Source organism: Loxodonta africana, chromosome 22 (assembly GCF_030014295.1).
Source record: "Loxodonta africana isolate mLoxAfr1 chromosome 22, mLoxAfr1.hap2, whole genome shotgun sequence".
NCBI classification, from domain to species: Eukaryota; Metazoa; Chordata; class Mammalia; order Proboscidea; family Elephantidae; genus Loxodonta; species Loxodonta africana.
Window position 1 is genome coordinate 47,715,371 of NC_087363.1, and position 23,414 is coordinate 47,738,784.

Genomic DNA, 23,414 nt, shown 5'->3' on the forward strand with positions numbered 1-23,414 from the left:
AGATAAACCACTGGCTAGATTGACTAAAGAAAAAAACCAGAAGAGGCAAATAACCAAACAAAGAAATGAAGCTGGTGATGTTACAACTGAGGCAACAGAGACAAAGAAGATCATAACTAATAACTATGAAAACTTGTACTCCAACAAACTTAAAAACCTAGATGAAATGGACAAATTCCTAGAAATACACTATCTACCCAAACTAACACAAATAGAGGTAGAAAATTTAAACAGACCCATTACAAAGAAGAGACTGAAGATGTCATTTTAAAAAACTGCCAACAAAGAAGAGCCCAGGACCAGATGGCTACACTGGAGAATTCTACCAAACATTCAGAGAAGTGTTGACAGGAATCCTACTCAATCTCTTCAAAAACATGGAAGAGAAAAGAACACTACCAAACTTCTTCTATGAGACCAGCATAACCCTGATACCTAAACCAAAAAAAAGAAAATCATAGACCAGTATCCCTTATGAACATAGATGCAAAAATTTTCAACAAAATTCTAGCCAACAGACTTCAGCAACATATCAAAAAAATCATATACCATGCACGAGTGGGATTCATACCAGGATTAAAGGGTGGTTCAACATTAGAAAATCAATCAATATAATCCACCACCTAAATAAAACAAAGAACCATATGATCGTATCACTTGATGCAGAAAAGGCATTTGATAAAATTCAACACCGTTTCCTGATAAAAACTCTCAGCAAAATAGGAATAGAAGGAAAATTTCTCAACATAATTAAGGGCATATATGCATAACCAACAGCCAACATTACACTCAACAGAGAAAGACTTTGAGAACAGGAATAAGACAAGGATACCCATTATCATCACTCTTATTCAACATTGTATTAGAAGCCTGACAAGAAAGAGAAATAAAATGCATCCAAATCGGAGAGGAAGAAGTGAAACTATCTCTGTCTGCAGATGACATGATCCTATACATTTAAAAAAAAAAAAAAAAAAAACCACTGCTGTCAAGTTGATTCCGACTCATAGCAACCCTATAAGACAGAGTAGAAGTGCCCCACAGAATTTCCATGGAGCGACTGGCGGATTCACACTGCCGACCTTTTGGTTGGCAGCCATGGCACTTAACCACTACGCCACCAGGGTTTCCGATCCTATACACAGAAGACCCTAATGGGATACTGGTCAGTAATTTTTTTTTTTTGTAATGTCTTTGCCTGGTTTAGGTATCGTTTAAACAATACCAGGCTATTTTTTTTTATTACAGTGACTGTATTTTGGTATCAGAGAGGGTGAGGCCAATGACCAACTTCATATGGAAAGGAAAGAAACTCTGAATAGCCAAAGCAATACTGAAGAAAAAGAACAAAGCAGGAGGCCTCACCCTCCCCGACATCGAAATATACTATACAGTCACTGTAATCAAAATAACCTGGTATTGGTTAAACGATACCTAAACCAGGCAAAGACATCACAAAAAAAGAAAATTACAAACCAATATCCCTTATGAACATAGGCGTAAAAACAGATCAGTGGAACAGAATTAAGAACTCAGAATTAAACCCAGCCATCTATGGACAATCGATTTTCAACAAGGGGTCAAAGTCCATTCGGTGTGGCAGAAACAGTCTCTTTAATAAGTGGTGCTGACAAAACTCGATATTCACCTGCAGAAAAATTAAACAGGGCTCATACTTCACATTATACACAAAAACTAATTCAAAATGGATCAAAGGCCTAAAAGTTAAACCCAAAACCATAAAATTCCTCGAAGAAAATACAGGGATAAAACTATGGGACCTAATCTTTTGTAAAGATAGGATAACAAACAACGAATGCGTGAATAGAAGACAAAATAGATAAATGGGAACACATAAAAATTAAAAACTTATGCTCATTAAAGGACTGTATTAAAAGAGTAAATAAAGTAATAAAATATCTTTGAAAATGACATATCCAGTCAGGGTCTAACCTCTAAAATCTATAGAAAACTGTTAACAACTCAACAACAAAGAGACAAACCACCTGTGATGGTTAAGATTATGTGTCATCTTGGCTGGGCCATGATTCTCAGTGTTTTGGCTGTTGTTTTTTTTTTTTTATAACGTGATCACCTCCCTGCTGAAATTTGATATGTGATCACCCCATGATGGAATCTTCTGAGTAGTACTGGCAGCCTCGGGGCCTGTGGCGGCTCACTGCCCCCTCAGCCTTCATCTCTCCTCCCTCCTCCCCCTAGTTCCTTCCTGCTCGCCTTGCCGGGGCTTTTCCTTGTACTAGATCCTGCAGCTGGCTCCTATTTGTCTGACTCTAGTTCTTGGGGCTCGAGCAAAAAGCTTGCCTGCAGATCTTGAGATCTCCAGCCCCTGTGGCTACGTGAATCAGCAGAAGTCTGTAACAGCCCTGCTTTCCAGCCTGCTGATCTTGGCTTCACCAGCCCCTGCAGCTACATGAATCAGGATAATCCTTTCTGCCCCATGGACTTCAGACATACAGCCTCTAAAAACCGCATGAGCCATTCCTTGACATAAATCTCTATCTATCATCCATCTATCCATCTGTATCTATGCCTTGCTGCTTGTGCTTCTCTACAGAACCCAGCCTAAGACACCACCCGATCACGAGAGGGCAAAGGACATGAACAGAACCTTCACCGAAGAGGACATCCAAGCATCCAACAAACATATGAAAAGATGCTCATGATTGCCGGGGGCCAGCCTCAGCAATGAACAGGGTTACCAGAGGAGGGGTAGAGTTCGGCGAAAAAAGAATGAGCGGTAGAGTGTCTTATATTTTCATTTTGCAGATGAAGAAGGCTCTGCTCTTTATTTTTTACATGGTCTTTTATATCATAAGCTTACAAAAGCATAACATCGCATGATCAATAAAGGGGCAGTACAAGATATAATCATAAACATTATTTCCCAGAGACATAATTTTCCAAGTGACACATAGTACAGTTCCGCATACACACACAAATACAATGAGCTTTTGTTTAGTTGATTTAGAGTAACAATTGACTTCACACTGCTTTACACTTATGCTTAATCTTGCAATACCTTCCACAGTTTTTATAACAATTAATCTTTTTGCAAAACCATTGCCACATAGGCTTTGTCCATCTTGTCCAGGGTGGTCAAGTTCTTGAAGTCCAGCCACTTTGGGTTACGTCATATTGTCCACGATTATGCCAAGGACAATTAGCCCAATCTCTATACCCAAAGACCAGTCAAGCACAGCAGTGAGCGGGGTAGACGAGAAGGTTGACCTGTAATTGGCTGAGAAATTGGCTGAGAGAACTCACTGCCTTTTGTTTTTCCACTTTTATGGGATCATGTGTGGGTGGTGGTTTAATCACAAAAGGGCCTCGGTAAATACCAGGATTTCACCATCCTATTCTTGTTTTCCATAGTCGAGCTATTTGTTTTTCCCCTAAGACAACTTCATGTTGATCCCCAAGTAACACACGGGCTGTCCCTACCCGAGATTTCACCAGGGGATTATGAGTAGGACGCCCCCCGTCCAAAGGTCCCTAAATCTATAATGGAATTTTATGCTTATACATTCTGCTATACACAGGCTGAAAATGAAATAGAAACATAACACAGATGACAGAGATATTCCTGACTTTTCAGGAATTCTTCGATGTTTATGCTAGGGGCAGTGGGTGCAGAGGGGCCGCCCTTGCAGCCTGGCTCTTCCTGACTTTTCAGGAATTCTTCAATGTTCATGCTGGGGGCAGTGGATGCAGAGAGGCTGCCCTTGCAGCCTGGCTCCTCCTGACTTTTCAGGGATTCTTTGATGTTTATGCTGGGGGCAGTGGGTGCAGAGGGGCCGCCCTTGCAGCCTGGCTCCCAGCATCTCCCCCTTTTTTATTTTTTAATTTCGCTAGATGAAGATCTGAAGCCACCTTTTGGATAGCTTGATTTAAGATTCGGAAGATGACTGGAAGAAAGAACAACAAAATCAAGAATAAACCTAAAGAAATACCCGTGTTTAACAGAATGTTTTTAAGACTATGCTTTTGAATAAAGGAATTTAAGGAATCAATAAATTGTTTGGCTGTTTGAGAAGAGGAAAAATCTTTTTCTGCTTTTGTAATATCTTGTATTTCCATATGTAATTTGTCAATATTAAAACTCAAATCGGAATGATTTCATATGCCCTGGATATGATTTTTGATTTTTTTCCAATTATGTATGGTAGTATTTACAGGCAGTGGAGTAACACAAATCCATTTGAAACTTACATGGCATCTCAAAGTAAGTCGCACTTTGAGATTAGTGATTTCTTGTCCTATATATAGAATTGCTTCTTCAAGGGCATTAACTTCTTGTTGTAATTTTCTATCAATGGCTTCTTGTGTGGCTAAGGCTAGAGTAATATTTTTACTTAAATTATTTACATAGTTTGCAGTATGAATCTGTTGTGTTAACGCCATAGCAGAAAGTGAAAGAGAAGTTGCTAAAGCTATGAGAGCGGAAATCCCCAGTATTAAAGCTGCTACAAACCGTTTGGCTCGAGATAAAATAGCAGAAGCTTGTTTTAAGGCTTCTAGGCCTGAATCATCATACCAATCTTCTTGTAAATGTACAGGAATCATAATATATTTTGGCTGTTGTAAAATCATCATACTTTCGACAGGAACTGCAGGATTTATACAACTGGTCAGTATACAATTTTCACAAGAACTAACATAATGTGTTTTCTTGTTTTCTATAACAATACTAGAGTGATTGTTGCGGCTAATTAATAACACATATGGAGCAGGTACACAAGCTTGAATATCAAAACTCTCATTATTAAAAGGACGGGACAAAGTGACATTGCCGGCAGCAGTTGCCAGTCTCCACAAAGATGGATGTATGTTACCCGTGAAGGTAGAAAGAATAGGGGGAACCCATCCATTTATATGCCAACGATTAACTTTTTGTGGGAGAGGGACTAAGGTATCTTGCCAATTAAAACGATATCGAGCTGATTGTAAAAATAGACGATAATCATCTTCAGGATTTAAAATACTACAATCAATAAGACGTGCAGACATTTTAGGCAAAGCATATACAACTTGTGAATTATACATACAATTTCTCCAAATAGGAAATCCTTTTGAAGGGTCAATCATAGCCCAATCTTGATTACTCTTAGAATCCTCAGGAGGCGACTTATCACAGGTAGGAAAAAGAGGAGTGTGTACTTTTGGGATACCTTTAAGAAAGTCAGTTTTTTCTGGAAGGATGAGGCGTAGAGCCCATAATAGTCTGTAAGGCTGTTGGTTTTGATTTCCATTAGGTGAGTCAGTAATCATTGATTTGAAGCCAAAAGGAATACAGCCAGGGATAGTTTTTCGCAAATTTCTTAATTGAATACAAATAGGAGGATTATCTGATATACCAGAATAGGAATAATTAGAATTAAAGCCTTGAGGGTTCCAAAATATGGTTTCGCCCCCCAGTAATGCAGAATTATTAGTAAATACAGAGGGGGAAGGATCTTCCCAGGAGACGGGATGAAATATAGGAGGTTTTGGGACATAAGCCCAATGTATATCAGCCGTAACAACACATACCTGGCAGGAAATGATAGCGAGCATAGCCACAAAAAGAGTATCCGCATTTACGGGAATATGTTGATCCACGGTTAAGGTGTGAGCCAGATGAGTAAGTTTTTTGAGTTGGCCCCAAGTTGGGGGCTCAGCCACAATGGTTTGATGGGTTCTTGAATAGGGAGTATGTCTCCGGCTTCTCCACCGCACCTTGTCTCGAGATAAAGAGTTGTTGAGGTTTGTAGAGGGTTGTATAAAGTCAGTGAGAGGGAGTGGAGTAGAAGATGAAGAGGAGGAACTAGAGACAGGCGAAGGTGGGGGTGTAGATGGAGCATTTTCAAGAGACAGATTTCTCAGAAGAGTCGTGGGAGGTGTTAGGTTTGTGAGCAGTGAGGGGGGAAGTGTTGGAGGAATTTTGGTGGTTTTTGGGTCTTGCATGTCTGATGAGTCTGTCGGGTATCCACAAAGGGGAAGTTTCGTCCTGTGGGAAAACACAAGCATAGCCTCTTCCACAAGAGATTAATGGGTCAGGTCTTTTCCATTTTCCATAACAAGAAACTACCCCCAGGTAAGCAGGTTTTTGCCAGCTGATACCAATCATAAGGAGTCATCCAGCTGGTTGACAGAATATCTATTAACGACAATGTATATGGAGACAGGGGTCCATATTCTTTGCAGGCATTTTTAACCTCCTTGAGGAATTTATAAGAAAGAGGAGTCCATTCTGCATCCTCATCAAATTCCCCGCTATAATGTACTGGAAAGCACAAAGGGAGGGTAACGTCTCCCTCAGACAAGCCTTGTTTTAAGGCTGCTTTGATTTTTGATTTTCCTGCCAGAGAAGGAGGTGGGGGAGGTAAAGGTACTCTATTTCGAGGAGTAAAGGTCAATGATTTAACCTCATACTTTGGAGGCTGTGACTCAATTTGCAACTTTTGTAAAGGAAGAACAATATCCTCATCCTGATGATATCTAGCAGCCTCCTCCTCTAGATCGACTTGCTCCTCCGGGCTCAGAGTGTCATTCGTGATTGGATTAGATAGACCAACCAAGGGAGGGGCTGAAGGGGTAGATGCTACAGAAGGATGTTTCTGAAGCAGAGGTGTTTCTTCCTCCTCTAAAGTGGGGTCAGAGTCAGGATTGTCTAGTACTTGGAATGCTTTAACAGAATCGGGAGTTGGGTCAAGAGTATCTCTGATAAGCATCCATAATGCAAAAGCATCAACAGGCACCCCCTCAGGACCACATCTAGTATAATATTTTTGTAGCTGTTCTCCCACAGCTTTCCATATGTCCAAATTAACCGAGCCTCCCTCTGGGAACCAGGGGCATTGTTCCTGAACAAAATGTAAAAACCGAGCTACTTGGCTTCTAGTCACTGCGGTTCCCCTTTTTTTGAGCATACACGTGATGATATCAATAAACAGTTTTCTTTCTGCAGAGGATGTTTGTCCCATAGTGTTTTTCTAGTATTCTCCTGCTTATACAGGGGTCTAACAACTTCTCATATGTTTTGCCTATCTTTCCTTTCCTATCCCCGTCCTCTCTAACGACGGGGTGGCTAAAGGGAGCTTTTCTCCTTTCTTATTTAGCTCTAGGCAACAGCCCTATCTACCCCGAGACGACGTTGCTTACCTTCAGGTCCCTGTTCGGGCGCCAGTTGCCGGGGGCCAGCCTCAGCAATGAACAGGGTTACCAGAGGAGGGGTAGAGTTCGGCGAAAAAAGAACGAGCGGTAGAGTGTCTTATATTTTCATTCTGCAGAAGAAGAAGGCTCTGCTCTTTATTTTTTACATGGTCTTTTATATCATAAGCTTACAAAAGCATAACATCGCATGATCAATAAAGGGGCAGTACAAGATATAATCATAAACATTATTTCCCAGAGACATAATTTTCCAAGTGACACATAGTACAGTTCCGCATACACACACAAATACAATGAGCTTTTGTTTAGTTGATTTAGAGTAACAATTGACTTCACACTGCTTTACACTTATGCTTAATCTTGCAATACCTTCCACAGTTTTTATAACAATTAATCTTTTTGCAAAACCATTGCCACATAGGCTTTGTCCATCTTGTCCAGGGTGGTCAAGTTCTTGAAGTCCAGCCACTTTGGGTTACGTCATATTGTCCACGATTATGCCAAGGACAATTAGCCCAATCTCTATACCCAAAGACCAGTCAAGCACAGCAGTGAGCGGGGTAGACGAGAAGGTTGACCTGTAATTGGCTGAGAAATTGGCTGAGAGAACTCACTGCCTTTTGTTTTTCCACTTTTATGGGATCATGTGTGGGTGGTGGTTTAATCACAAAAGGGCCTCGGTAAATACCAGGATTTCACCATCCTATTCTTGTTTTCCATAGTCGAGCTATTTGTTTTTCCCCTAAGACAACTTCATGTTGATCCCCAAGTAACACACGGGCTGTCCCTACCCGAGATTTCACCAGGGGATTATGAGTAGGACGCCCCCCGTCCAAAGGTCCCTAAATCTATAATGGAATTTTATGCTTATACATTCTGCTATACACAGGCTGAAAATGAAATAGAAACATAACACAGATGACAGAGATATTCCTGACTTTTCAGGAATTCTTCGATGTTTATGCTAGGGGCAGTGGGTGCAGAGGGGCCGCCCTTGCAGCCTGGCTCTTCCTGACTTTTCAGGAATTCTTCAATGTTCATGCTGGGGGCAGTGGATGCAGAGAGGCTGCCCTTGCAGCCTGGCTCCTCCTGACTTTTCAGGGATTCTTTGATGTTTATGCTGGGGGCAGTGGGTGCAGAGGGGCCGCCCTTGCAGCCTGGCTCCCAGCACATGATCATTTGACTTAGGGAGGTGCAAATCAAAACCACAGCGAGGCATCATCTTAAACGAAAAACCAAATCAAACCTGTTGCCATCGAGTTGATTCCAACTCAAGTCGACCCTGCAGGGCAGAGTAGAACTTATCCCCGGCTAAAAATGGCACTGATGGAAAAAAACAGGTAACAACAAATCTGATGAGGATGTGGGGAGACTGGAAGCCCTAACCATTGCTGATGGGACTGTAAAATGGTACAACCACTGTGGAAAACAGTATGGCACTTTCTCAAAAACTAGAAATAGAACTACCCTACTATGATCCAGCAATCCCACTCGAAGCAGTCCCTAGCCCAGGGACCCAGTGCTGTCTAGAGACCTAAAAATAATGACACGAACAGACATAGGCACACCTATTTTCATTACTGCTTTATTCACAATAGCACACAAATGAAAACAACCAAAGTGCCCAGCAACAGATGAATGGATAAGCAAATTGGGTACACACATACAATGGAATGCTACGCAACCGTAACGAACAATGATAAGTCCACGAAACATAAAATGGATGGACCTGGCAGGCATAATGCCTGGAGTGAAATAACTCAAGCATAGAAGAATAAATATAGTATGACTCCTCTTTTATAAGAAGACAAGAAAACAAGAATAAATATATAGAGAGACCAATCAATGTTCATTGATGATTACCAGGGAGAGAAGGGGGGAGGGGAAAGTATGCTTTAAATGGTAGAGACTTTATTTTTTTTTTTTGATGATGGGAAAAGTGGCACTAAATGTGGATGTAGTGAGCACAGCACGACCAGAGTAAAAATGAGTGTGTGAGCACATACGCATGGGTATAGGCATATTGGCATATGCGCAGATACAGGTGTGTACCTAAACAAGAACAAAGACAATAGGTACGTGTAAATACAAATACGTGAGTGCTGGCACATATACTCATTGAAGACACAAACACAGATACTCTACAGACATAACCAAACGCTTTACAAGATTGGTTTTCTGGGTTTGAAAGCTTAGGACCATGGTCTCATGGGACAACTTAGTCACATGGCATAGCATAGTTCACAAAAATCATGATCCGCAACCAAGTGAAGCGAGTAGCTTCTAGGGTCTGAAAAGATTGAGAGCGGCTATCTAAGACACAACTACAGGTCACTACTCACCGGGAGCAAAACGGTAAGAAGGTAACCAAAAGCTCAGAGAACAAACAAGTCTACACGAGCCACAACCTCAACTACCCCGAGACCAGAACTAGATGGTGCCTGGCTACCACCACTGACCATTCTGACCAGGGTCACAATAAATGATCCCGGATAAAAAATGTGGAGCAGAATTCAAATTCTTATTTTAAAATTTTTTTTAAGAAGCCAGAAAACTGAAACAGTAGAAAACAGAGGACTCCCTGAGGCTATCGCCCTGAGATACTCTTTAAACTCAGAACCGAGGCTACCCCCGAGATCATCCTTCAGCAAAACAGCAGAGTGGCACACAACATAAAAGGTGTCACCCATGAGATCAGTGCCCTACTTAAAAACAGAAGCGTGAGACCAAAAGGTCAACAATTATTCAAAAGCAAAGATGAGAAGATAAGGCGACAGGAAAACTAGAGTACCGGAAATGGAAAAAAACAACACAAAGAGAATGTTGACACATCCTAAAAAAAGAACTGTCTGGTAAGATTTGGGACATTTTTTTTCCAAAATTTAATTAATGTTTTTCTCAAAAACAAAACTAAGATAGAAAGAAAATACATTTATAGGTGTAAAATTCAGTATAGTTAAATGAGATAAGTAACTCATTAATTTCCTACAGTTTGGAAAGGCCTAGTACTTTTTGTCAAAATTTAAGTTTTTTCTCAAAGAAACAGAGATAGAAAATACATTTATAGGTATAAAGGCTGATATGGTTAAGCAAGAAAAATAACTCATTAATTTCCTGCCATTTGGAAAGGCCCAGTACTTTTTTTTCCAAAATTTAATAGTTTTATCTCGAAAAACAGGGTTAGAAAATACATTTCTATGTATAAAGCTTGATATTGTTAAGCAAGAATAACTTGTTGATTTCTTCCGATTTTGGAAAGGCTCAGTCCTTTCAAGTTAGCCTGAGATGAGCCCTTGCTTCCTTAAAAACCATGCTCCCAAACTGCAATTTAAGACATGAATTCGTTGTTAACTGAACCGGTAAACTCTTCAAGGCCTTCAGTATATGGCTTCCTTTTAAGAACTTAAGACTGGACTCCATCGCTTTTCACAGGTGAAGGAAAACACATGCTCCTAGTATCCAAAGACACCCCTGGGGTGTGGTGTCAAGACTCTGAGCAACCCAATTCCTCCCCTCCCACCGAAGGGTAGGGAGTCAGAGGAAGGTAGTCACCTACCTGGCCTAACAGGGCCAGTGGCAATGCACAGCACTCCCTCCAGCTAGGAGGTCCTTAACTGGGTGTGCTGTCCTCTTGGACTTTGACGTCAACAGCAGTAAACCTCGAGGTTCATGCCTTGACAAACAAGGCTAGCGGAAGGGGAGGGCTGACCTTCCCTGACAGCCCTGCCTCCCGGGTGGGAGAATTTATGGGGCAGATGGTACAGGACATCCAGGGAATCTCACCGGGTTATCATGACCCCAAATCTGGGCCAGACAGCCTCAACCTTCCCACCTAACTACCGTCAGCCTAAGAAGCAGGCCCTGTGATGAAGGAAAAAGCCTGTAACTCCTATCTGCCTCAAACTCACTAGAAGGCTTTGGACAAGTCTACCCTGGGGCCAACTCCAGAATCTGTATATAGAAAAGATCCGGGTGTGGCAATCTGATTAGATGGGGGGAATAAGGGCCTGTTTGAGGCTGCGTTTATATGGCAAGCATCCAGATTGCATTTAGACCCTGTGTTCAATAGTATAGACTGTATCTGGGGGCAGGGCTGGAGATGAGTCTAAAGCTCCCGGAGCAAATCCTTGGAAAACTACCACTGTCCCTTCCGGTCTCTGGGCCTCAGTTTCCGCATCTGTAAAAGGGGCTGAGCTGGACAGCTGTCCTGTAGTTCAGAGATTCCGAGGGAGTCAAGAGAGAGGACAACCACCGGCCCGCTCACGCACCGCCAAGCCCAGGAGGGCGCCCAAGAAGATCGGCCCTCACGCGAGGCGGGCGGGCGCGGCCCCAGGGCCCTAAACGCCCTGGCATCCCTTGGGGGGCCCGGAGGACAGAAGGAAGCGCGTGGGGTGCTCGGCCAGGGGTTTCGGGCGGCGCGGGCTACTCACGGGTCCCCGCGGTCCGGGCCCCGGCCGCGGCAATGGATGGGGTTGAGCTCGTCCTGGGGGAAGGCGTGCGCCATGTAGTTGTCGTAGCCGAAGGCGAACATGCCCCGCGCCAGGTCGCGCATCTGGGCTCTCAGCTGCGGCGGGAAGGCGCTGCTGTAGCGCTTCTCGTACTCGTCCGGGCCGCAGCCCCGGTCGCCCAGCGCGTAGCCCCAGTGGGCCGAGCCGCACACGCCCGGCCCGGGGCGCCGCGGAGCCCTCCTCCGGCCGCCCGGCGCCTCGGGAACCGGCGGCCGCAGCCACGACGGCCCCGACGGCCCCCGGGGGCGGCCAGCGGGCCCCGAATCGGGCGGCGCGAGGCCGTCGGGGCCCCTCAGGCGCTGGAAGCCGAAGCTGAGCGGAAAGCGCTGGTAGAAGCCCATGCTGGGCCCCAGCCCGAAGACGAGCCACAGGACCCCGTGGAGGCCGAGCCGGAGGAGCAGCAGCCCCAGGACAAGCGCTCGCCATTGCATGGTCGCGCGGGCGCCGCGGGCATTCTTTTAAAGCGCGGGGGCCTCCCCGCCGACCACTGCACCCCCTGTCCGCCCCGCAGCCCGCACACTTCCCCTTTAAGGAACTCCCCGCTGACGCACCAGGAACTGGCCCATTGTCCCCCACCCCCAGCCCTTGGGGCCCGGCCGGTCAGGCCCCGCGGTCGCACGCCCGGTCGCCCGCGATTGGCCCGGCCCGAGCCGGCCTCGCGGGGCGCGGCCGGGGACTCCCTCCCACGCCATAGGCCGCCCAGACAGCTGCCGCACCGCGAGGCCCCGCCCTCCCTCCAGACCCCGCCCCTCTCCCAGCCCGGGCCCCGCCCCTCTCCCGGCCCAGGCCCCGCCCCGGCCCCGCCCCCTGGGCGGTCCAGAGTCCGGATGGGCTGGCGTGGCGAGTAGGGACCGCTCCGGCTTTGGGCAAGGGAACTTGCAGCCAATGGGAGCGCGTCACGGAGCGCCCGCCGGTCGCGGGACGGAGACGTGGCCGGAGCGGCTGGGCTTCGGGCAGAGTGTGTCCCTGGCCGAGGTGGTGGGGGTAGTGACACTCCAAGACTAGGTTAGGGGTGATGACAGTTATAAGATACATGAAGAAAAAATAGAGAAAAGGACATGCCTATACAAAAAGACCCATTTCTCATAGTAAGAACAGAGTTTTGTTTTATTATTTTGCTTTAAATGAAGGTTTACAGAACAAACTAGTTTCTCATTAAACAGTTAGTACACATATTGTTTTATGACATTGGTTAACAACCCCACAACATGGCAAGGCTTTTCCCTCTCAACCTTGGCTTCCCTATTACCAGCTTTCCTGCCCCCTCCTGCCCTTTTAGTCTGTTTTGTTTTGTGGGCCTGTCCAATCTTTGGCAGAAGGGTGAACCTCAGGGGTGACATCATTACTGAGCTGAAAGGTTGTCTAGGCCCATGCTCTGAGGGTTTCTCTAGTCTCTGTCAGGCCAGCAAGTCTGGTGTTTCTTTTTGAGTTAGAATTTTGTTCTACATTTTTCTCCAGCTCTAGGACAGAGTTTTTAACTTGAGTGTATGGTTTATGTTTGGGCAGGTGGGCATTGGGAAGTGATACTACCTTTTACCTCTAGGACTGCACAAAATGGCATCTTGACTTCGGCTGCTTTCATTAGCGCTCCCTAACTTGTAAGACTTGCTCACAGTGCTTTGAAAACACGTATTCCCAGATACCACCCCAGACTTATCCAACTAATATCTCCAGTAATTCTTAGGCTCTGGAAATTACAGAAAATACAGTTAGGTTATATTCCTTTGTCTTGGAAATAGGATCTTTAAAAAAAAAAAAGTAAAGGCTGCCACCACCACCAAATTATTCTTGCTAGGTGCTATTGAGTTGACTTTGACTCACAGGGACTCCATGTGACAGAGTAGGACTGCCCTGTTGAGTTTCCTAGCCTGTAATCTTTTACTAGAGCAGAGCTGTTGGATTGGTTCAACCCACTGACCTTTTTTTTTGGTTAGCAGCCGAGTGCTTAACCATTGCATCACAAAACCGAAAACCAAACCCATTGCCATCCAGTTGATTCGGACTCATAGCAACCCTACAGGACAGGGTAGAACTGCCCCCAGAGTTTTCCAAGGCTGTAATCTTTACGGAAGCTGATGAGTTCTAACCGCCAACATTTTGGTTAGCAGCTGAGCACTTAACCACTACACTACCAGGGCTCCTGTTGCACAAGGACTCCTTAAATTATTCTTACTAGATCTATTTAACCATGGTGGCTCCTCAGGAAAAAGATGTGGCAGTCTGCTTCCGTAAAGATTAAAAACCAAACCAAGCCCATTGCCTGCAAGTGGATTCTGACTCACAGCAACCCTATAGGACAGAATAGAACTGCCCCATAGGGCTTCCAAGGAGTGCCTGGTGGATTCGAACTGCCAAGTTTTTTGATAGTACCCGAACTCTTAACCACTGCACTACCAGGGCTCTGCCATAAATACTACAACCTTGGAAACTCCACGGGGCAGTTCTACTCTGTCCTACAGGGTCGCTATGAGTCCTAACCTACTGGATGGCAGTGGGTTTTTTTGTTGTTGTTGTTCCTCCTGCTCCTCCCACTGTCACCCTCTTTCCTGTGCACCCCAACAGTGATGTAACCTTTGAGGTTTGGGAGAGTTTCCTAGTCAAATCATTTCACCTCCCTATGTATACTTCCTATGGTAATTAGGAAGGCTGGAATATTTAGCTCTGAAGGCTTTCATGTAATGAGTCAACAATTTGGGGTTTCGGTTTATTTTGCTTGTTTGCTGCGGTTGGAAATGTCTGCTAAGGTTTGCCTTCCCTAAGTTTAGACCATGTGCCTGTTAGACCAGGCTTCTTGAAAAGCTTGGGAAGTAAGGCCTGGTCAGGCCCCCTAAGTCAGAGGTAGGCTGAGTGACCAAGGAAGTGATTAAGACGATGATAAGTTGTCAGGTGGCACTCTATTACATTCTCCGGGTCAGGGGACTTTTTGCAATACAGAGAAGTAATGAGGACTGAGAAAGAGACTGAGGAAACATTTGACTATAACACACAGTGGATGGCACACAGCAAGGCCATTTTTGTTGACTGAACCTAAAGGTTTGCAGTTTGAACTCACCCAGCGGTGCCACAGAAGAAAGGCCTTCATCTTCTTCCATTAAGATTACAGTCAAGAAAACCCTAAGAAGCAATTCTAATCGGCAACACATGGGGTCACCATGAGTCAGAATCAACTCGATGGCAACAGTGCGTGGTTTCGTTTTGGTAAAGAATCTTCTAGAAGCCCAATCCCAGCCCTTGATCCTAAACTTTGAGGCTCTGCCTTCCCAGAACTTGCAAACACAATGTGAATTTTAAGCTGCATGTTGTATGTTTCCTTCCCAAGCGATTTTAGTGCAAATTCTAACTTAAATTTGATCTCACACTGGAGTCAACTGTCAACAGCTCCTGTCCTCACATTAGAGACAAACTCTAATGAAAATAAACTGAATAACCAGAGAAAACCATCCAGAACTTCTGAAAGATACTTGTCTTAGTTATCTAGTGCTGCCATAACAGAAATACCAGAATTGGATGGCATTAACAAAGAGAAATTTATTCCCTCACAATCTAGGAGGCTAGAAGTCTGAATTCAGGGTGCCAGCTCCAGGGGAAGGCTTTCTGTCTCTGTCAGCTCTGGGGAAAAGTCCTTGTCATCAATCTTCCCTGGTCAGGGTGCTTCTCAGCTCAGGGACCTCAGGTCCAAAGGATGTGCTGGCTTTTGTTTCTTGCTGGTATGAGGTCCCCATGTCTCTCTGCTCACTTTCCTTTTTTATATCTCAAGAGATTGATTTAAGACACAACCTGATTTTATAGATTGAGTACTGCCTCATTAACATAACTGCCGATAATCCCCCCTCATTCACATCATAGAAGTAGGATTTACAACACAGGAAAATCACATCAGATGACAAAAAGGTGGACAATCACACAACACTGAGAATCATGGACTAGCTAAGTTGACACACATTTTTTGGGGGGGGAACACAATTCAATCCATAACCATGCTTCTCATAGTAAAACTGACAATAGCTATCAGTCCTCTGGTGCTATAAGGCTGTCAAAGCACTTTCACATGTGTTTCATTTAATCGTCACAGAAAACCTTGTGAAGTCTATTTCACAAGCCAAGACGGGAAGAAATCAGGCAGAGGGACTCAAGTTCTCAGAACTAGTTAGATAGAGGCAGGAAAAGAACTACTGCCCAGATCTTGGCTTCAGTCCAGGGCTGTCTGCATTACAAGTAGCTGGCCCTCAACCCAGGAGACTGATCCTTTCTACTCCTCACATGTCAGCCCACAGGCAACTATGTTGACATTAGTGCCCTGCAAGGCCCAGCGTCGGATTTGGGAGCCCAGTTCAGAAAGCGTTTCCTTCCCAAATTAAACTGAATCAAAAGAAAATGGAATATCTTCTGACTAGCCCTTTGGATTAAACTAGGCCTCCCCTCAAGGTCAATGTCGCTGTTCAGGACGACTCCCTTATCAGGTGGCCCCAATCTTAAAAACCAAACTCTTTAAGAGTTTGATCATAGCAAGTTTTTCTGTAGACAATCTCACAAGTGCCTCAGGGTACTGTTAAAAAAGAACATGGAAATGAGGTACTTCCACGATAAAAATATGGGGACATGGGTGATTCAGTGGTAGAATTCTCAACTTCCATGCAAAAAAAAACCAGTGCCATTGAGTCGATTCTGACTCATAGTGATCCTATATAACAGAGTAGAAGTGCCTCACGGGGTCCTCAAAGCTGTAATCTTTATGGAAGCAGACTGCCACATCTTCTCCCCTGGAGCCGCTGGTGGGTTCAAACCGCCAACCTTTCAGTTAGCAGCAGGCACTTAAGCACTGACAGTTCCATTCCCCGTCAAAGCACCTCCTGAGCAGCCACCACCTGTTCGTCAGTGGAGGTTTGCTACAATGCTAAACAGGTTTCAGCAGAGCTTCCAGAAAAGATGGGCCAGGAAGAAAGGCCTAGTGATCTGCTCCTAAAAATCAGCCAGTGAGAGCCCTTATGGATCCCAAAGGTCCAGTCCATAACCGATCATGGGGCAGCATTTCCTTTCATTCCATTGTGCGTGAGGTTGCCAGGAGTCGACGGCTAACAATGTGGTAAAAATGACTTTACTCAGGCCAGGGGTGGGAAGGTAGGGATGGAGAGCAGACAGGTAAGAGCTCAGTCAAGAGTCAGATGCCAGGTGTTTGCTTCACCCTCTGAGTGGCCCTGGGAGGTTACTTAGCTTTTTCTGGACCTCTTTCCTCATCCGTAATATGAGGATGATAAGAACAGTATTTATGGCATATGGTGGTTTACAAGACTTGCCTGCAACAGAGCTGCGTACTTACTGAGTCCTGTTATTACTCTTCAACTCTGTGAACCTTAAGACCAGCATCTAGTAAAAGTGCCTGGTACGTATACATCTGGTGTCTGTTGGATGAGTTAAACAACTCCCCCGCCCCCCCAGGTTGATGTTCTGTTTTTTAGAATCAATCCTGCGAGTCTCAGTGCATGAATCAATGTATTAGGTTCTTACAGCTGCTCGCAGAAAAAGGCTCTGGCCCTGTGAGCACCATCAATGGATAGTCTCAGAGCTTCCCCTACATTAAATATGAGAGTTAAAACAGTCTATCCAAAGGAGGGATCCTTCTATTCTAAAAAGTTATGATTTATTATCCAAAGCAATAATATGGGGGGGGGGGAAGCAAGTGATAGAATGGTTCAGTTTTAAAAACTTACTGCTTCTTTCTGAAGCAATATATACTCATGGCTGTTGAGTTGATTCCAACTCATAGGGACCCTATAAAGCAAGTGGTAATAAATATAAGGAAAAAAAGGGGGGAGATCACTTATAATTGTATTAATTCAGCGAAGACCCTTCCAACTCCAGAATAAAGTCAATATTGTTTGCTCAGCTCTCTGTAAGAGCTAAATTTCATGTTTGGCTTAAAATTAAATTTGCTGTTGTCGTGGGCTATCGAGTCCATTTAGCCTCATATAATTAATATAATTCCCACCTATCTAATAGGCAAAAATCCAAGTTTGTCGACACACGCTGTTGGTGAGACACAGGGGACAAAGACTGGTAGACAGAAAAACTGGCACATACCTTCAGGAAGGACAACTTGGCAATTCCTAGCTTAGTTACAAATTTGACCCAGATGCTTCTGTGAATTGCTACACATGTTCAAAATGACTCATTACACTATTGTTTATTAAAAAAAAGGTTATAAGCAACTCAAATGTCTATCAACACTTAAAATCCCCACACAATAAAATTTCCCTTCCCAAAGATTAGTCCAAAGGACTAATGGACCACATCTACCACGGCCTCCACCAGACTGAGTCCAGTACAATGAGATGGTGCCTGGCTACCACCACTGACAGCTCTGACAGAGATCACAATAGAGGGTCCCAGACAGAGGTGGAGAAAAATGTAGAACAAAATTCTAACTCAAAAAGGAAGACCAGACGTGCTGGCCTGACAGGGACTGGAGAAACCCTGAGTATGGATCTCGGACATTCTTTCAGCTCAGTAATGAGGCCACTCCTGAGGTTCACCCTTCAGCCAAAGATTGGACAGGCCCATGGAACAAAACAAAACTAAAGGGGTGCACCAGCCCTGGGGCAGGGACTGCAAGGCAGGAGGAAACAGAAGAGCTGGTAATAGGGAACCTAGGGTTGAGAAGGAAGAGTGTTGACATGTCATGGGGTTGTTAACCAATGTCATACAACAATGTGTACTAACTGATGAGAAACCAGTTTGTTCTGTAAACCTTCATCTGAAGTTAAATTAAAAAAAAAATTCCTTTCCCATCCGTTCAAACTACTAAGCCACTAAACCAAACGTAGTAATTATCCACCAAAAGCTGATGCTTGCTATTTATGTTCCATGCCCCAATCCTTAGGTTACTAACTTGATGCTTCCAGACACAGTAGGAATTTTATAAATTCTAAAACCTTCTTCGAATGATGAGAGCTAGTGTTTTCATAGTTAGTGGTGTGCCAAATAATTGTTTTTGCTTAGAAAATGATACAGATAGGAAAAAAAAAAAGTTACGTAACTCACATACCAGATGACAGCTGATAAAAATGACGGGCTCCCTTAAAATGTAGAAAGAAGCTAGCACATTGCGTGAGACAGGTTGTACGATACTGAGGACAGGCCAAAATTGTAGATTTTCAAAGAGTTGCCTGAGGGAGATGCTATAATTAAAACCAAACCAGTTGATTCCAATGCATGGTAACCCCATGTGTGTCAGAGGAGACCTGTGCTCCATAGGGTTTGCTTTTTTTTTTTTAAGCATGGTTTATTATTTGCTTTTTGTTCCATCCTCAACAAACAGCTGAGACCCTAATATACAGTGAAAGCATTTATTGAATAAATGAGCAAATTAAAAAATGCAGACAAAAGCAAATTAGCTGTTCTTTGTATTAAAGCAACTTTTTATTTTTCAGTAAATGTACCAGAAATGAACCATGTAAACTGAGTGTTGCCCTTTAAAGGCATCACCTTAGAGTGGGGGTGGGCAGTAAGCAAAAAACATTTGACAAAGCCACTGTTGTTCTAAGCATTTTTCATGCACCTTTCAGAGCCATTCACACAACCCCTTAATTGTGCTGCTGTTGGGTGCCACTGAGTCAATTCTGACTCACAGGGAACCTACAGGGCAGAGCAGAACTGCCCCATATAGTTTCCAAGGCTGTAATCTTTATGGAGCAGATAAAGCAGGTCTCTTCTCCTGTGATGTGCTCTGGTGGCTACAAACTGCTGACCTTTTGGTTAACAGCCGAGCACTTAACCACTGCACCACCAGGGCTCCCACATATACCCTAGTGATCTTAATCCTTTTGGTAAGGATGTAATTTTTTTTTCCAAAATTGATACGTATTTTAATTTTTATTTTTTGCTGAGGATATGCACAGCAGAATCCCCAGGATCTTGACCGACTGGTTTGTTGGAAGTAGATCACCAGGACTTTCCTCCCGGCTGTCCCTGGGTGAACTCACCTCCAACAGCTCAGTTAGCAACAGAAAACATTCACTGTCTGTACCACCCAGAGACACCATACTGTAATTAATACTATAATTAGCAACCCATTAATGTTGTCACTTCCCATGTCCAAAAGAGAACATATCAGTTTTGTTTCTTTCTCTCCTTATTTTGAAAGGAAGTATTTTCTAACCATTGCAGGTTCCTGCAAAGCTCTAACATTCCAGCAGAACCCAGCAACACAGTAGTCACAAAGTGTTAAACGTTAAGTTCTGAGCTATTTACCCCAAATTTGGTAGTAGGTGCATATTTGTCCACAGTGCATACCAGAGTAGACATTTTTCTGCACTCTGGGAGAAATGCTTTACAATTTTTTAATGCCTTTCAAAATGTAAACCCATTATGTTTACAGATTTTCCCTCAAACAAAAATTTAAGTTGTTGTATCATTCTGTAAAACTGTGATCTCCAGACCTTAATTATGTTAAAATTTAAAGTTATAAAATGTTAGTAGTTTTGTATTATTTTCAAGTGGAAGGAACATCCAACTTACATACACTAGGGCTAGTGGGCGTTTTCATAGCTCTGCTTTGTGCTTCACTCACCCTCCAAATCTCTAGGCTGCTGGAATGATAGCCTGCTAGTAGGAAAATTGTGTTAGAAACCCTCTACTTTTCATTTTACAGACAGGAAAACTAAGGAGCCAGGGGAGGTTCAGCAACTCACCAAAGTCATACAAACAATCAGCTACTGGCGAAGACAAGAACCCATTCTCCCAAATGCCAACTAACCCACCAGTCTTTTCACTGAACCAAACTGCACTGGCATCTTTAGCCCACAATTATTTTCCTCTTACAACCCTTCCTTTCACCATGCAAGAACTGCAAGCCCCGCAAGCCCCGCCAAAATGAGGCTAAGGTACCTTTCACCCTCCTGATTCCTGCTGTGAAATCTGGGTTACCTAAATCACCAGCTGCCTTGGGATTTTGAAATGGGATTATTTTACCGGAGAGGGCTTGTTAATGAAATGGAATAATGAATAACTCCTGATTCTAACTAGATTAAGAAACTTCCTATTGTAGACCCTCTAGCACGTCAATGACCTGTTCATTTGCCTAAGAGCACCGAAGAGGTAGCAATGACAAAAGTATCCATTTTATTAATAGCTGAATTTGAAACAGAAATTGTGTGATTTTTACGAATCAGCAGGAAATATCTGCAGTGGGCTGCGCTTATGTAGAACTGCAAACTTCAGGGAAGTCTGTGAGGCTGGTGTTGGCTTCACTAGCTTTCAAGTCTCTTCCTTGGTATGCTGTTGAGGACAGGACCTTCAAAGTTTGTAACAAGATGCTGAAGTCCAGCAGTTACAAGTTATGGTCTGGCTACACTAAGTTTAAGCTTCCACTCCAGTTCTCACCCCTTGCCAAACCCTTTGAGGGGTTGGAATTTACCAAATTTATGGAATTTCCGTGTAACTCGATTGTACATGGGCAGAATAGACAATAGACAACAGAATTAGTTCCTCAGTTAAAAAACAACAAGAACACTAAGCAGCCATGGCCCAATGCCTCCAATTTACTTGACAGAATCAATCAAGGGTAAAGTAAGCTAAATTTATACTGCCACCCCCCTCTCTTTCAAAAATCTCTTCGGGAGGAGGGTGGGACCAAATTGGTTGCTTGACTAAACTGTCTCCACTAATTCAGTAAACAAGTTTAAGCTTGGTATCCTAGGGGCAGAATGCTAATTCACACATCCCATTAGCTAACAAGGGCCGGCTATGCAGGATGACAGTTCTGTACAGAGGGAATGCCAAGTTGAACTATTCTGAGTAAAAATACACAAAATCATGTCTCCAATAGCTTTGATGAAATAAATGTTCACTTTTATAGTGCAGAAGATAGCACACTAGCAAAACAGGCCAAATGCTTTACTCTAGAAACCTGCCATTGTCAGAAAACCAACTGAAGTCTTAGGCATGTCTTAAAATTCAGTTTATTAGTAGGGTTTTGATTTTTAAAACAGCTGGATTATAAAATGCTTTAGTAGCTCTTCCCACTTAAAGTCATAAATTTGGTGTATCATGACAGTTTATAGCAGTAGCACCCCCCCCCAAAAAAAAACACAGTATTTATTTTGTGGATATTTTTAAAAGTTTATTTCTATTTTAACTAGCCCACAGACCCCAATCTTAAGAGGGCTGAGCTGATGTCTTTCTAGCACATGGTCTACGGACCCTCCTCATGGTAACTTTGTCTTTCCATCCCCTTCCAATAAAGACAGCGCCTTCCATCATGATGCACATTTTAAGTTAAAATTGCCAGTACAACCCTCAAAATGCAAGTTTATTGAATAAAGCTGAGAAGAGCAGTAAACAGACAAAAAATGCATCCACCAAAAAAAAAAAAAAAAAAACCCACGTATTTACAAAGTTCAGTAACTGTTAAGTTTTCACATGCAGAGGTTAACACACAGGAAAATGTTGGTAATAGTGTTTGGATATCCTGAAATGCTGAAAGCAATGAAAAGACACACAAACACTCTAAGGTTTGGCTATAGGTCAATCAGCAAACCTATGCGGTCCCCACAGAGTCACACATTCTAATTCCGAATTCTCCTTGTAGCACGAGCAAGTCGCCACATTCTTTGTAATGGTTCACAGTGACCACTGATGGTGTTGACCTACAGTACCAAGTTTAAATAACCCTTCATTTACAGAACTATCCATCCCACCAGGGAAGTAAGCAACATGCTTCAAAGAATAAGAACAGAATTTTAAAAGCCCAGATTCTCCTCCTGAAAATGTGACTGGAGAAAAACAAGTAGTGTCTGTGCAACACAGTGCGGTATTTTGTACAGAGTATTTTTAAGGCCATGGCAGTCTATAAATTAAAACTGGTATTACCTGGGGGGGCGGGGGGGGGGACTTACTGTTGACTACACTTTGAGTGCTCAACACGTTTGCAAATGAATGCACCGTCTACATGTAAGTGCTGCTTAGCAAAAGAAACAAAAATCACACACAGTGTGAGGCAACGCGTAAGGTTTGTCAACTACAGTGGTCTAGGTGGATAACAATGTACAAGTGAACCAGTATTCATTTGTCCCTTTATGTATATGGAGATCACTAAGCTACGAAACACGTTCGTTTTAAGTTTTTATACATCTCCGTATCACAGAAGCAAACAAACAGCATCAGTTCCTCAATTCTCTGTGTGGCTGATTATTAAACAACCTGTAGACATTGCGCGTGATTACATTAAATAAAGCAGGCAGGTCTAGAGTTGTCACAATAACCAAGATGGCACCCAACAAAACAGTGCCAAACCTTGCATCAGTAAGAGAGAAAAATACGAATTTGTGTTTGTTTATAAGTGTCATTTGTGCTCAAAGTCAACTTCGTGACTGGATATAAAAAGTCAGGAGCGAGAGTGCCATGTAGCAGCACTGACTGAATGACCAGAGACAGAAACAACGAATAGGTGTTTGAACAAAGTTTGACAGTCTCAACAGGTTTTATTACATTGGCTGGAATGCTCTAAATTCATGAAAGCTTCTGAGAAAATCTTCAATTCCCAACCCCTTATAAAAGTGTGTTGAACCAGGAAAAAAAAACAGAAGTAATGATCTAGACAGATTCAGAAGAGCATGCCTCAGCCCCTCCCCACCCCAACTGCTCTCTGGTGATGAAGAATTCTCAGAAAGCATAATGTTTTTAAAAATCACCAGGTTAAGACCTCACCAGTGTTTTAAGAACCAATAACAACGTCGA

The 23,414-nt window shown here is 43.5% G+C and overlaps 1 protein-coding gene and 1 long non-coding RNA gene across 4 annotated transcripts in view; both read right to left on the minus strand.

Moving 5' to 3' along the window:
* The window catches only part of EDEM1 (ER degradation enhancing alpha-mannosidase like protein 1), a 44,689-nt gene extending 32,507 nt beyond the window's left edge, over positions 1–12,182 (minus strand). Inside the window, exon 1 of the mRNA XM_064274989.1 lies at positions 11,604–12,182. Coding sequence (XP_064131059.1) covers positions 11,604–12,112 — 509 coding nt within the window. The 5' untranslated portion in view covers positions 12,113–12,182. The remainder of the gene's footprint in view (positions 1–11,603) is intronic.
* On the minus strand, positions 3,323–8,337 carry LOC111750992 (uncharacterized). Of its 3 annotated transcripts, XR_002786061.2 has the most exons (3): positions 7,162–8,337; positions 5,551–5,736; positions 3,323–3,926 (listed from the first exon to the last, which is right to left on the minus strand). It is a non-coding gene; the product is annotated as an uncharacterized LOC111750992 (long non-coding RNA). The 3 variants fall into 3 exon arrangements; XR_010319061.1 differs by having other exon boundaries at positions 3,323–5,736; XR_010319062.1 differs by having other exon boundaries at positions 3,323–5,741.
* Positions 12,183–23,414: the final 11,232 nt, after the last annotated feature.